The 13,619-nt window shown below is 41.3% G+C and overlaps 1 protein-coding gene across 1 annotated transcript; it reads left to right on the top strand.

Annotated features, from left to right (window-relative positions):
- The first annotated feature begins 4,004 nt into the window (after positions 1–4,004).
- On the top strand, positions 4,005–10,158 carry pabpc1a (poly(A) binding protein, cytoplasmic 1a). Its single transcript, XM_070834698.1, has 15 exons — positions 4,005–4,829; positions 5,181–5,374; positions 5,555–5,670; positions 6,554–6,693; positions 6,795–6,889; positions 7,050–7,187; positions 7,433–7,528; positions 7,627–7,899; positions 8,109–8,199; positions 8,368–8,490; positions 8,585–8,727; positions 9,033–9,117; positions 9,253–9,383; positions 9,573–9,663; positions 9,793–10,158. The coding sequence occupies exons 1-14, from the start codon at positions 4,637–4,639 to the stop codon at positions 9,660–9,662; spliced, it is 1,908 nt and encodes a 635-aa protein (XP_070690799.1). The 5' UTR covers positions 4,005–4,636; the 3' UTR covers position 9,663; positions 9,793–10,158.
- Positions 10,159–13,619: the final 3,461 nt, after the last annotated feature.

Below are 13,619 nucleotides of genomic sequence, written 5' to 3'. Positions count from 1 at the left end.
GAATTGTTTTGATATTAGGAGGTAGTTGCACTATTACTATTGAGTCAGCCACTGACAGATATGGAGTTTGAAACAAGCAAAGTGTCGTGCAATGATTTCATAGGAGCTCTCAGTCTGCAGCCTGTGCTGTCAACAAGCAGCCGGGTGGAAACTCCAAGTTTGAGGGCGCATGCGCCAGTCGGAGGGGACTTTTGTGAAAGTTTCTGAAGTTTATATCAGTGTGTGCGAGTCGTTTATTAGCAGATTGTATGACTGATACAGAAAAGATGAGCGACTCTGACCCTCCGGCTCTGAACTCTTTTAATAACAATTTTACAGAAGCGAAAGAAAGAACGCCGCTCAATCAGGTGGGTTTGTTATTATTATTATTATTTTTTTTTATTATTGTGGTTATTGTTATTATTGTTGAAATTATTATTGTTCTTATAAGATTGTCGCTAGAGTGATCCTGTAAAACACGTCTGATGACGACAGGTTGCTCTAAAACTTCATGTAACTGTGCATAATGCTGTGGATTGTCAGTGAACTACACTGCATACATCTATATGTCATCTTGCTCATTTTTTCTATGAAACCCTTCTATCACTTTCGCTCACTGTCAGTTGTGGTGTGCAGTAAAGCAGAAAGCCCCTGGCAGAAGAAAGTGCAGGTGGCCTAGAAAAACAGAGCCAAGCCTTAGACGGCCTTGTGGTGTGAACTGTTGTTTGTGAGATATTATGCCATCTGACACTGCTTCCTGTCAATGTCTCTGACTCAGGTGGTGAGCGGTAAACCCTCCAGCATGCAGCGGCTCAGCCAGGTGGTGCAGAGGATGGCACTGAAGAGCTGCAGGAGAGCCTGCCAGCTGTTCTGCTGTCCACTAGACAGTCTGCTCTGTGAAAAGATCACATGCTGCCAAGGTTTATATTGTTCATTTTATAATGACAAGCACGCTGTCCTATTGCTTTGTAAGTCAACATATCATGAGTAAAAATGTAACTTTATCTCTCTCTTTGTTTTAAAAGCTCAAAATCAGCAACTAACAGAGGATAAAACTATACAAGGCAAGTTCTACTTTTTCTTTTCGATTTCTGTTCAGCATCTTTATTTATTCCTCAAATCTGTTTTTGAACAGCTGTTGGTCTTCTTCCTAATTTTACACACTAGCCTTTTAGCCCGGCTTGAGCAGCACGTCACATTTCTCTATACATGTTGCTCTTGCGACAAGTGAATCTTTAAATGCTCCTTGAAACATGAAGGAGTTTTTCAGTGCAGTTTGGCACAGACCCTTTTCTGCTTAGACATGACTGAGGATAAACCACTAAACCGACTAAACCACTTTTGCCAGAGAAACCTCAAATGCTCTCCTTGCTCTGGCTGCCAGCAAAACAGGGGTTTTACCGTATATTCAGGAACTACATGGAACTTTCTGATAGTGACGCATTTCTGTTGTTACGCCACTGTGGAACAGCAACTTCCCGTTCTCATATTCTCTTCCCTTTTCCCTCTTTTCTCCCTCGCCTACTCATTAACAGTGGCCCTGCGGACTCCGCCGTCTACCATTTTGATTTTGAACATCAGCAACTCTACCTTGATTGACTGCGTCATCGGGAATGACACCTACACACCTGCAGTGGCAGAAAGCCAGCCTCTGATGAAGGAATCTGAGCTCCCAATGCTTGGTGAGTGACATACAAATATACAGCATATTTCCTGGAATTTAAAACACTTGTTACAGCAGCAACAGAGGCAGGGGCAAGACAAGCAGTAATAGAAAAAAGAAATAAAGAAAACAACAGTAGAAAATAAGCAATAGTAAATAAATATATATTGTAATGATAATAAATAAATATTTACACTATGAACACATGTGTACAGTATGGAGAGGTTTATGAGAAGATGAGTGAAAAACAGTGCCAATTAGCAACCATGTAGTGACTATGGACTGTTTCTCAGTGTATCAACATCAGCCAGTGATGCTGCTGTTGAAGAGTCTGATGGCCGATGGGAGAAATGACCTGCGGTAGCGTTAGAGTTACGCAACTGCTATGTTGTGTTATTTGCATTTTATTTGCAGTAGATGTACTAGACATATCCCAGCACTCAAACCAAACTCATGAGAAGTGAAAGCATCTAATTTCCTGCTTTTCCAGGTCAGCCGAGGTGCAGCTGCCACTACGGACAGCGGGGGGCAGCACAGACTTCTGCTTCGCCTCCTCCTCCTCATCCATCAGCCGAGGCTCCGAGCATCAACATCCACAGCTCCCATCTCAACTGTGTCATCATCGGAGACAACAACTACATGCACGCAGAGCAGACCCACCCGCCTGACGCAGAGGAGCTGTGTGAGGCTTTGGCCGACAGAGCCGATGCTCACAGTACACACTGAGGCAAAGCTGTCATCTTCAGTGCCCACACCACACTCTGGATTTGACTCTTCAAATTTAGGGCCACATTTATGAATTATTTTCATCATCAATGAATCTGACGATTATTTTCTAGGTAACTGATTAATTGATTGGTCTTTTGAATATTAGAATAGTTGACATCATCTAAGAAAACACCAGATATTCACATTTATGATGCTGAAGGGTAAGAATTTAAGGTATCTTTGTTTAAAAAGAACACCATCTTACTCAATTAGTTACTTACTGCTGGCCAGTTGCAGTTGATTAATTGTTCAGCTTTGCTATTTGTGACAACTGACATCACTTCTATACTTTTGTTTTTGATATTGATTTAAAACCATTACCATATTTCATCACAGCTCTCCAAATGTTGTGAGAACTCCAGCAGGGACACACAAACATCAGCTCCCAAACATTATACTGACATAATGCTGCTCAGTAAAGGGGTTTCCTGTTTTGCAATGCCGGGGCTTCTGCTCCTCTGTCAGACATGAAGACAGAACGTTGGAAGGAAATTTTCACAGCATTAATTTCCCTTATGGAGGTGACTTTATAATGAGTCATCTGTCCAAGATTGCCTGATCTCCTTGTTATTGATATCCACTTATTTTTAATTTCTGACTGACATAATTTGTTCAGAAAGAACAAATGCAACAAAAAGCAGCTGAGGAATTGCATATTGTGCAATTGCATACACAAACAGTACTGAAATACTGCGTGTCTATGACTGACATCTTATCGTGTCATGATAAAGGCATTGATTTTTGTCCAAATGTATGACCTATGGTCAATTACAATAGACTACGTAGTAGTGTTCATTGCTGGGATTCATTTTGATACTGTATCTGGCAATTTTACATTTGGTGTTTAGTCTATAAAATGTTCGTTCGACCTCTTTATCCAGGTTGTATACTGTACAGAAGATATGGAATAAGAGGACTTTGAATCAAGGTTCTACTATTGTGTCTGCTGATATGTTTATTTATGATGTGATGCTAAAATATTCCTTTTCTGTTTCTTCTAAAGTATTTTATAAGACAAGGTTTTGATTTTGTTGTAATGCTGTGTGTTTGGAATAACGTTGAAAAACATGTTTTTTCAATTACAACACAGAGGATGGAGACTTTGGTTTGGATGTGCATTGATATTTATTGTTATATACCATGCAGATGTATTGCAGGCGATCAAGGAATCAAGGAACTGTATTTGTCATACCAACACACATTTACACATGGGGTGGTACGAAATTTAAGCCACAATAGATATATAGAATAAAATCTGAAAAATAGAGGTATTATATAAAATCGAAGTACTAAAGGAAAAAGAGCAGCATAAAATAAAACAAAATTTACACATCTATGGAGAACAAGAAAGAAACAATTAACATAATGAAACAAGCAGCCGAATTTAGCTTTATGTAAATCCAAGGGTGCATAGGGTAGTTAAAAACACAAAAAAGTACAATAGATTTAGGACTATACACACCAAATTAATTAATTCAATAGGAAAAAATTCTGCATTAAAAGCAAATATAAAATATCGCGAGATGTGTGACGTCGGCCTTGCTGGTGAACGCGCCGTGGTTTCGACTGGAATCGGGAAACAACCTCCGCCGACCTTCCTTTCATTCCGGTAATCCGTCTGCGTAGGGTGTGCTCCGGAGCTAGTCTCGGCACACATTTTATTATTATGAAACAAACCAAAAGCTAGAGAGCACACGCAGACATATTTTTATAAGAAAAATAAAAATCGGTGAAGCAGGATTTCATTTGCCTACCCAAGCAACGCGAAGAAGACGCTGCCTTCGAAAACCAACGAAAGACCGAACGAGAGGGACGTTAGCAAGCCGAGCAGTTAGCGTTATTGTTGGAAGCGTGGGTGATTAACGTTAGCCAGCTACTTCGTTAACGACGTATTTCTCCCTTTAAGGGCTTTGTCATTCCAGTTATTATTGCTAATGAGCGAATTTGCTGCGTATACTACAAGTTATACTGTGTGTTAACAGGCTGTGGAAGAGCGCCGGTTTAAAAAAGTCTCAAGTGTGCGAGCCACATCGGTTAGGCCACGCTCCGACATTTTGCTAACCAAGCTAACTAGCCCACGTTGCTAACGCTCTCAATTTTTTTGCGAGGCCGTCGGACAGACGGAGGAAAAGAACAATTTCTCATAGGAGGCTGTTATTGGCAGGCGGTTGTATCGAGCTTATTTGACTTTTTAGTTGTGTTGCCTGAGAAGACGCGTCGTCAGCCATGAATCCCAGCGCGCCTAGCTACCCCATGGCTTCCCTCTATGTGGGGGACCTGCATCCAGACGTTACCGAGGCCATGCTGTACGAGAAATTCAGCCCGGCCGGGCCCATCCTCTCCATCAGAGTATGCAGAGACATGATCACCCGCCGATCCCTCGGCTATGCCTATGTCAACTTCCAGCAGCCTGCTGATGGTAGGTTTATCTTACTGTAATATAGCAAAGAGAGCTACCAGGAGGGAGGGTGTACCAGCTGACTCCATTTTGAACATGTACCATACTGTACATGCCATGTTATAGCGTCTCTGTTGGAAATGGTACCATTGGAGATGTAGTTAACACGTTGGTATGATGAAATTCAATTATTTAAGATGAAGAACTGAAGATTTCATATATCTGTGGCAAAGTTACTGACATGGCATGGAACAAGAGATGTTTTACTTGAAGTTAAGCAAAGTACTAGAGTTTGTTTAATAGGTTAAATACAAATGTGTGAGCCCAGTGTCTGAAAAGTCTCATCATTTGGTGCCCCTTTTTTTTTTTTAGCTGAGCGAGCCCTGGACACCATGAACTTTGATGTAATCAAAGGTAGGCCTCTTCGCATCATGTGGTCACAGCGTGACCCATCGTTGAGGAAGAGCGGAGTGGGCAACATCTTCATCAAAAACCTGGACAAGTCCATTGATAACAAGGCCCTGTATGACACCTTCTCTGCATTCGGAAACATCCTGTCCTGCAAGGTAAGTGCAGTCCTTTCATCGAGTGTGCTTCTGTTTTTGTGTTTGGGTGCTTTACATACAGACCACTCACTACTTTGCATGACTAAAGATTGCACCCGATTGAAGCTGTTTGTGTGTGTGTTTTTGAAATGCATGGTGTTTGGGATTGTTTCTGACTTGATAAAATCTCCCCTTTTCAAGGTGGTTTGTGATGAAAATGGCTCAAAGGGTTACGGCTTTGTGCACTTTGAGACCCACGAGGCTGCTGAGCGGGCCATTGAGAAAATGAATGGCATGTTGCTCAATGACAGAAAAGTGTAAGTGGGAATATAATTACACTCTTGTATCTATAAATGCTTTAGGGAAGTCTGGTTCAACATGTAAGTTTTACATCTAATCAAAGTTTGTGTTTAACTGCATCTTGTCCAATAACTCCTCTGCCAGTCATGCTTAACAGAATTTCGGTTTTCATTCAAAAGAGTTAATGATGAACATCCTGTAGAACAGGACAGGGTTGTAAACATGTCACGGGAGTAGCATTCCAAACTTCGTGATTGTGTTTGTGCAGTGCCGATCATAGGGATACAGCTGGTAGTGTTTAACGTTGTGTACAATGCCAGTACTTTGTAGTGCATTGTAAGGAGTTTCTTTGTCACATTGCACGCTGGGGAGCATGGTTTGACGTGGTCCAGTTCACAATTACACGTTGGTGCCATAGGGAAGATTTCTGAGCTCTAAATGTCTATACTAAAATTGGTTGCAGTCTTTTAGGATGTCCCAGAATAGTCCATAAAGTTGCCAAAGCTCATGTTGCCACCACAGAAACTCATCTATTGAATTTAACTCGAAATATATCCTCCTGAATACAATTTTAGGGTAAATGGTGCTATTGGTGGTCTTTTTTGCCTGAATTTTATGTTTTGTTTTCTCTGCTACTGCTAGAAGTGGTGGATACTCTTTTCAAACAAGTACTTTTGCCTGTCTAAATGATTTGGTTGGAGGCAAATAGAAAATTTAGCAGTGATTTTCTTGAACAGCTTTGGGCAACACCGCTGGGTTGTCCAATTACAATTCAGCAAAATACTTTCAATTCAATACTTGAATGTCCTTGTAATACGGGAGTTGTTTGTCATTTCAGACAAAGCTCCGTCTCGTTCTGTGTGATTTTTGTTTTAACATTTTACATGATTTGTTCAACAGATTTGTTGGACGCTTTAAATCACGTAAAGAGAGGGAGGCTGAGCTTGGGGCACGTGCCAGAGAGTTTACCAATGTTTACATTAAGAACTTTGGTGAGGACATGGACGACGAGAAGCTGAAGGAGTTGTTTGGCAAATATGGTAAGACAGTGAGACAATTTCAGAGACACAGTTTAACAGTTTAGGATGTTATGTGTAATTTCAGCCTGCTAAATGTGCTAAGTAGCTGTTGTATTTTGTAGGTCCTGCACTCAGTATCCGGGTTATGACTGACGAAAGTGGCAAATCCAAGGGATTTGGCTTTGTCAGCTTTGAGAGACACGAAGATGCACAGAAGGTTAGGATTAACTCCATGTTCATCTCTTTGGGATATTAACCCATCATAGATACCTAAATTATTATAAAATTAAATCTCCACTTATGTTACTGCTTTGAATTGATACAAAAACGCCCTCTGTGAATATTACTTCAGTGGTCTGTCGGTTATTTCATTGCAGGCTGTGGATGACATGAATGGTAAAGAAATGAATGGCAGACAAGTGTATGTGGGTCGCGCACAGAAGAAAGGGGAGCGCCAGAACGAGCTCAAGCGCAAATTTGAGCAGATGAAACAGGATCGCATGACCAGATACCAGGTTTGTTGGCCTTCTACTGTGTTGTATGAACTTCATTCAACAGATCACATTATCAGGCATTTTCAGATAGCAGCTTTACATCCGGTTTAGCTGGAACAGGCATCTTCACAAGATCAAAAAACCTTCATGCACACCCTACAAAAAGGGGCCTGGCTCAATAGATAGTGTGTGATTGCACAAGAGTAGATTTCTTTATGTCGCTTTGGATTGACAGATCGTGTTTTCTGTCATTTTCCACATACTAGGGTGTCAACCTTTATGTGAAAAACCTGGATGATGGCCTAGATGATGAGCGTCTGCGCAAAGAATTCTCTCCATTTGGAACCATAACAAGTGCAAAGGTAATGTTGAAATGTTTTGACTTAATTACAGATTGACTTTGTGAATAAGATGCTAATTTATCAGAATAGACTCTTAACTGCTTCTTCTACCCCCAAAGGTGATGATGGAGGGTGGCCGCAGCAAAGGCTTTGGGTTTGTGTGCTTCTCTTCCCCTGAAGAGGCCACTAAAGCTGTAACAGAGATGAATGGGCGCATTGTTGCTACAAAGCCACTGTATGTGGCTTTGGCCCAGCGCAAGGAGGAGCGTCAAGCCCATCTAACCAACCAGTACATGCAGAGGATGGCCACAGTCCGTGCTGTGCCCAACCCTGTCCTCAACCCATATCAGCCTGCCCCACCCTCGGGCTATTTCATGGCGGCTATACCTCAGGTGAGTCTCCGCCCCCTTCCCTTGATAATTAGCTCATATCATTATGTTGCCACCACTCTTTTACTACTGTACTGATGTGCTGTGTCATTAGAATCACTGATGCAAGCCACTTCTGTTCCATTGCTTGGGAAAGAGGAAAAGAGAAAGCAAATGTCTTAATACGTTGGCAGTTAGAGACCATGTAATGATCCTGTCTTTGTTCCGCTCAGGCCCAAAACCGTGCTGCATACTACTCTGCCAACCAACTGGCCCAGCTCCGCCCCAGCCCCCGTTGGGCCACTCAAGGAGTGCGTCCTCAGCGTAAGTAGATGTGTTTACTTCACATTTGACTCCATGTGATAACTAAATATCAGTTTGCCCTCTGTGTTAGTTGGAATGAAAAGGGATGCTGTAGATGAATTGGCAACCAGCTTTTAACTTTGAAAGAAGTGAAGTGTGGGTCTCTAATGTTGTTTCCTCTTCCCACAGACTTCCAAAACATGCCCAATGCTATGCGCCCATCAGCTCCCAGGCCCCAGACCTTCAACACCATCCGTCCCACCACTACCGCCAACACCCAGGTCCCACGCATGATGGCCTCTCAGCGTATGCGTAAGTATTTCACCTTTCAGAACACAGAATCTGCTTCATTTTGCTTCTCTTTCACGGCTCATTAATCACTTGTTTACCACTTTTTCACCTTCAGCCACCCAGGCGCTCAGTCAGCGCCCTGCTGGTGCTTCAGCCACCGCAGCCCCAGTGCGCGCCATGCCCCAGTACAAATATGCTGCCGGTGTGCGCAACCCCCAGCAGCACCTGACCTCCCAGCCACAGGTCACCATGCAGCAGGTGAGAATTCCATTTACTGCACAGCCTCAGTGAGAATCCCTGTGAAAATTTACAATTAATTCATGAACATGATCACAAATTTGGTTTTGTATGCCAAGAACATTAACCAGGATTTGGCAATAAGCAATGTCATTAAGGGTAATTTGAGTTTGTATCATCCAATCCTGACAATATCTAGCACTCGTCATTCACTTGTGTTGCTTGGAGAGAGACTGTGTTGGTCATTTCTAAGTAGTAGTTGTGCAGTCAGTTATTATTGTTGGCTACAATTTGCCCCAAGACTCAAATATTTTCTGTCTCCTTAGCCTGCTGTCCACGTCCAAGGACAGGAGCCCCTGACTGCCTCCATGCTGGCTGCTGCCCCACCTCAGGAACAGAAGCAGATGCTGGGTTAGTAACTCCTCTCCTCAGATGTACACGGCGTCAACATGAACTGAAGTGTTTTTAAGAAACCAGTTTAATTCCTCGAAGTCTCAAAGTCGTTTGACTACAATAGTTTTTGATGGACATTCTTCTTTTCCTCAGGTGAGCGTCTGTTCCCCCTGATCCAGAACATGCACCCTAGCCTGGCTGGCAAGATCACGGGTATGCTGCTGGAGATCGACAACTCTGAGCTTCTGCACATGCTCGAGTCACCCGAGTCCCTGCGCTCAAAGGTCAGTTGATGGCAAATATTTTACAGAAATGTCCACAGGATAATTTTCCCTGTTTTTTATTTTAAGTCTTTGTTCCTCTAAATTTACTTGCGCCTGGCTGCTAGCAGCATCTTTAAATTATGCTGCTTAAATGAGTTCAGTGGTGATGCTTCATATGCTGTAGTTTAATGATGATGTTTTGTGTTTTAGGTGGATGAGGCTGTTGCTGTGCTCCAGGCCCACCAGGCCAAGGAGGCCGCTCAGAAGTCCACCACCCCTGCTGGTGTTCCCAGCGTGTAAGGTGTGTATGAGGGGAGGGATTTTATTTTCAAAAGTCCTAGATAACACAGATTTAAGGAAATTGTATAGAAAATATCACAAGTAAATGAACTGCAGTGTAAGCATTGATATTCATTCTTTTCTCTTTCAGATTGAGCATTTTGAAACCTGCTTCACCGATGGAAAAAGAGAAAAAAAAATTAAACATTGAAAAACCTAAAACTCTGAAAACATCGCAAAATGATAAATCATTTCTTAAAAAAAGAATAAAACAATTGACTCTGCCAGGTCTATGGATGGTTTGACTAGACCTTGATCATAAATAAAAATTTGTGGAAAAAAAAAAGCAAAATAGAGAAAATTGAGATTATAAATTTGAATGCATTCCTCTGTTTTATGTCATTTTACTGTGTCAGTGCTCAGAATATCAGCCAAGTGTTCAGAGAGGTGGTAGCTGAGCATTTTGAAAGGTGATTTGTATTGTAAACTGCTGGCTGTAATAAATTCTCATTCAAAATGTCTGCCTCTTTCATTTCTCTTTGACAGCATGTCCATCAGTAACAGTAATACTTTAAACATTAACACTAACTTGGTTATTACATAGTTGATCAGAACAGTTTTTGTCAGATTTCACTTTGAGCTGTGGTGATTGGGCGGATGCTTTCCTGGGAGTTGGAGTTCCAGCCACTTGTGTTGTGGTGATTCATCAGTGTGATGGACAATACTGTCATCGTCCACTGGGTGTCACTGCTATTTTAGGACATCACACAAGCGTTTCCTTGGAATTGTGGACATTGTTTACCTTATTCATTATGTGTGAGTTTCCTGTCTGTTCTTCCTTCAGACAGTTCTCATGCATCTGTGTTTACAGCTCTACACTTGTTTTCTTGGAGTCGATGTCCTGGGGATTACTGTATAATGTGCAGTAAGAAGTGTAAATATTCTTAGTATTGGATGTATACTGACTGGTAAAATGGCTACACATGCAGCTCTGATTTACATTGATGGTTCTCTATTTACACGAAGTAGGGCGGCTTTACATAGATTAGTGAGTGGCAGAGACTCAGCCAGTGAAACTTGATTTTACTGTGCAGAGACACTGACACCAAAACAGACTGACTTCATCAATCACTTTTGTCACTTTGATTATACTCATTGTGATCTGCTCCACATTTTAAACCATGACAAACCTCTTAGGATGTTCCAAATTCAAATTGATTAGAGGATGGCATTTTTTTGTAAAGGAGATAAACCATATGTATTGAGGTGTGGAAGCCATGCCCAGTCCCTACTATAATGAACAGCACTGTGCTCCTCAGCTGGTGTGTGTTCTCTACCCTCTGTTTACATTGTGGCTGTCACCTGGTTATTGTATCTCATAGCCTCTACAGTTTTTCCTACTACCAATGCCAATTCCTTTAATTTTCCTGCACTTAAGCTAGCGCGCAGTCATATATGTTAATCTTCACTCCATCAAACAAGGAGCAGAAGGGACCTCGTGCAACATCTTGGAACTGACGAAGCGAGTCAGGAGAATGAGGGAGCAGGTCTTGTGGGGAAACCGTAACTGCTGTCACTTATATTTGTGGTAAACATGAGCGACCCAATCATCTGTGCTCCCCTTTAAGATCCAAAAAATCTGTGATGTTTTTGTCTGAAATCTTATGAAAGCTGAATCTATTTTCTTTTGACGCTCATTCATGAAGGGGACCTTCTATATTAGTAGTCTGTATTCAGATAGTGGATAAAACAGCATATTGGTTGTGGAGGCAGAATGGAATCGATCTCTAGTGCAGGCTCAGGGTTGGGAAGCAACTGATTAAACAGGATTAATCAAAATACAAAAACAAGTCAGTAAAATCAGCCCAGATTATATCAGATAAATGACATTAGATTGTAGTTATTACTTGATTTTATTCTTTCATTCTGTCTTTAACAGATAGCGGTTTTAAAATTATGAAACTGTTTTTCATAATTCCTTCCCACATTATGTAGAAAACACACAGCACACCTGTAATTTGTGCCAGTGATGCTTTTTTTTTTTTAAGGGTGATTTGATTCAAGCAACTGTAAATGCTGATTATGCAAAATGCACTTCAAATATTTTGAGAAATGTAAGATAATTGCCATGTAATTTATACTCAGTCACTGATTACATTTTAGAATAGCCTGACCCAACCCTGTGTACGTTCCACCACTGAGCTTCTGGTCATTAGAAATCCCTTTTAAGTTGAAATGCGTGCTTTTACCAGATCCCCAGTGCTTACTTCACTGACGTCATTGTATTATTGGGCCAGGAACCCATTTAATACATCACCACAGAGCCCCACTTTACAGGAGCTGCAGACTCTTCGAAAGTCTCCCCTGACACTCAGACACAAACACACACAGGCTCAAGATCAGCCCTGGTTTAAGCTGAACCAGACTGTGAACATATTTCAAAACCTACATTACATGCCTGACCCAAAACAACTTTCCTGGGGGATTTCATAGGATTATCCGGCTTGGACCCTTATGATGGTTGTTCATAGCTGTTTATGGTTCTCAGAGGAAGGGTTTCGAGCTTAATAGCAGCATCAGTGCTGTTTTCTCAAAGGAGTCTTCTGGTTCTCATGCTTTTTTATTGTAGATGCTTAATGTCCTGTGTATTGTAGGATTTGGAGAACGCATCTATGTGTTCGTTGTGTATACACTGACCTGCACCTAATTGTGAAACAACCCTCAGTTTACCCTAGATTCCTGTTATCACATGATTTCCACAGTCTGGTTCATGCTGTCACTTGTTTTGGGCAGCTTTCCTTCCTAAGTAGGCTTTGCTGCACAACCGTTTCTGACTTGTCTGTGACTATGTGAGCGGCAGTAATGACCACAGCTGTAAAATCCCACCCGCTCATTCATCACTTCCTCTTGTGTCTCTTTAACTAATGATAGACGCAGGGAGAGCTATCATATAATCCTCTCTAGCTTGGATTAGATTTGTCTGTCTGGAGCTGCCCTGTCTGCATGTTCATTAACAAAATCTTTCCTGTACTATATGAGTGACTGCCCATGTAGGTTCAAACCAATTAAAAATAAAAAAAAAGCTTTAGAAGTTGGCCAATCATGGGAGATAATTTCTAAGGCGAGACTCAGCTCAGAGTTAGACTTTAATGTATATATTGCACTTGAGTGTGCACCCTATTTGTTGTATGTTCCTCTTCATGCTTGGTGATTCAACTCACTTTGATCGCTCAGGTTTATTAAACCTGACTTACATTAATGGCATCTATGAGGGGCTGTTAATTTAACCTGATAGATATGATATGTTACATGTCAAGTCCACAAGCTGTAAAAAAGACATGAAACCTTAAAATCCCCTCAATATACATATGCATGTAGATATATTATGCAATTACGTGTCAAAGATGTACACCCAGCAGAAAATAATAGCTATTATTATTATTACTATTAATAAACTTTACTTCCTTTACAAAATCATGTGAGTGCAGTTTGTACAGATGGAGCCTGTGAGTTAACTGTAAAACATGTCTGATATCGACATTTGCTCTAAAATTTAATGTTAACAGCCTCATGTAACTGTGCATAATGCTGTGGATTGTCAGTGAGCTACACTGCATACATCTATATGTCATCTTGCTTATATATATTTAAGAATATATGTGAAGATTACATTTTTTAATGATTATTTATTATGATTATGATTATTATTATCAGTCTGTTTTAGGAATTACATCCTAGACCTCTTGGAAAATGTGAGTGTGGGGTTGAGTCTCGACCACAGCAGAGCAATGAAAACTCCCAAATCTCGCGATACAATTTGAATTTCTGAGCTAGAACGAGAACAGTGAACAACAGAGCGAGCTCTGTAGGAGCTGTTGTCGTCCGAAACGGAGCGGATAGGTGGGACCGAAGACGTAAGTGCTAGTAGCAGTGGGGAAGTAATTCACAGCACTGCACCGGGACCACTGATTGATTTAG

This window comes from Pempheris klunzingeri, chromosome 8 (assembly GCF_042242105.1).
Source record: "Pempheris klunzingeri isolate RE-2024b chromosome 8, fPemKlu1.hap1, whole genome shotgun sequence".
NCBI lineage: Eukaryota > Metazoa > Chordata > Actinopteri > Acropomatiformes > Pempheridae > Pempheris > Pempheris klunzingeri.
This window is presented reverse-complemented; position numbering and strand designations above follow the sequence as displayed.

Coding starts and splice junctions, on each gene's coding strand:
- pabpc1a (XM_070834698.1), top strand. CDS start 4,637: ATGAATCCCAGCGCGCCTAGCTACCCCATGGCTTCCCTCTATGTGGGG. Junction 4,830..5,180: donor CTTCCAGCAGCCTGCTGATG/GTAGGTTTATCT, acceptor TTTTTTTTTTAG/CTGAGCGAGCCCTGGACACC. Junction 5,375..5,554: donor GAAACATCCTGTCCTGCAAG/GTAAGTGCAGTC, acceptor CCCCTTTTCAAG/GTGGTTTGTGATGAAAATGG.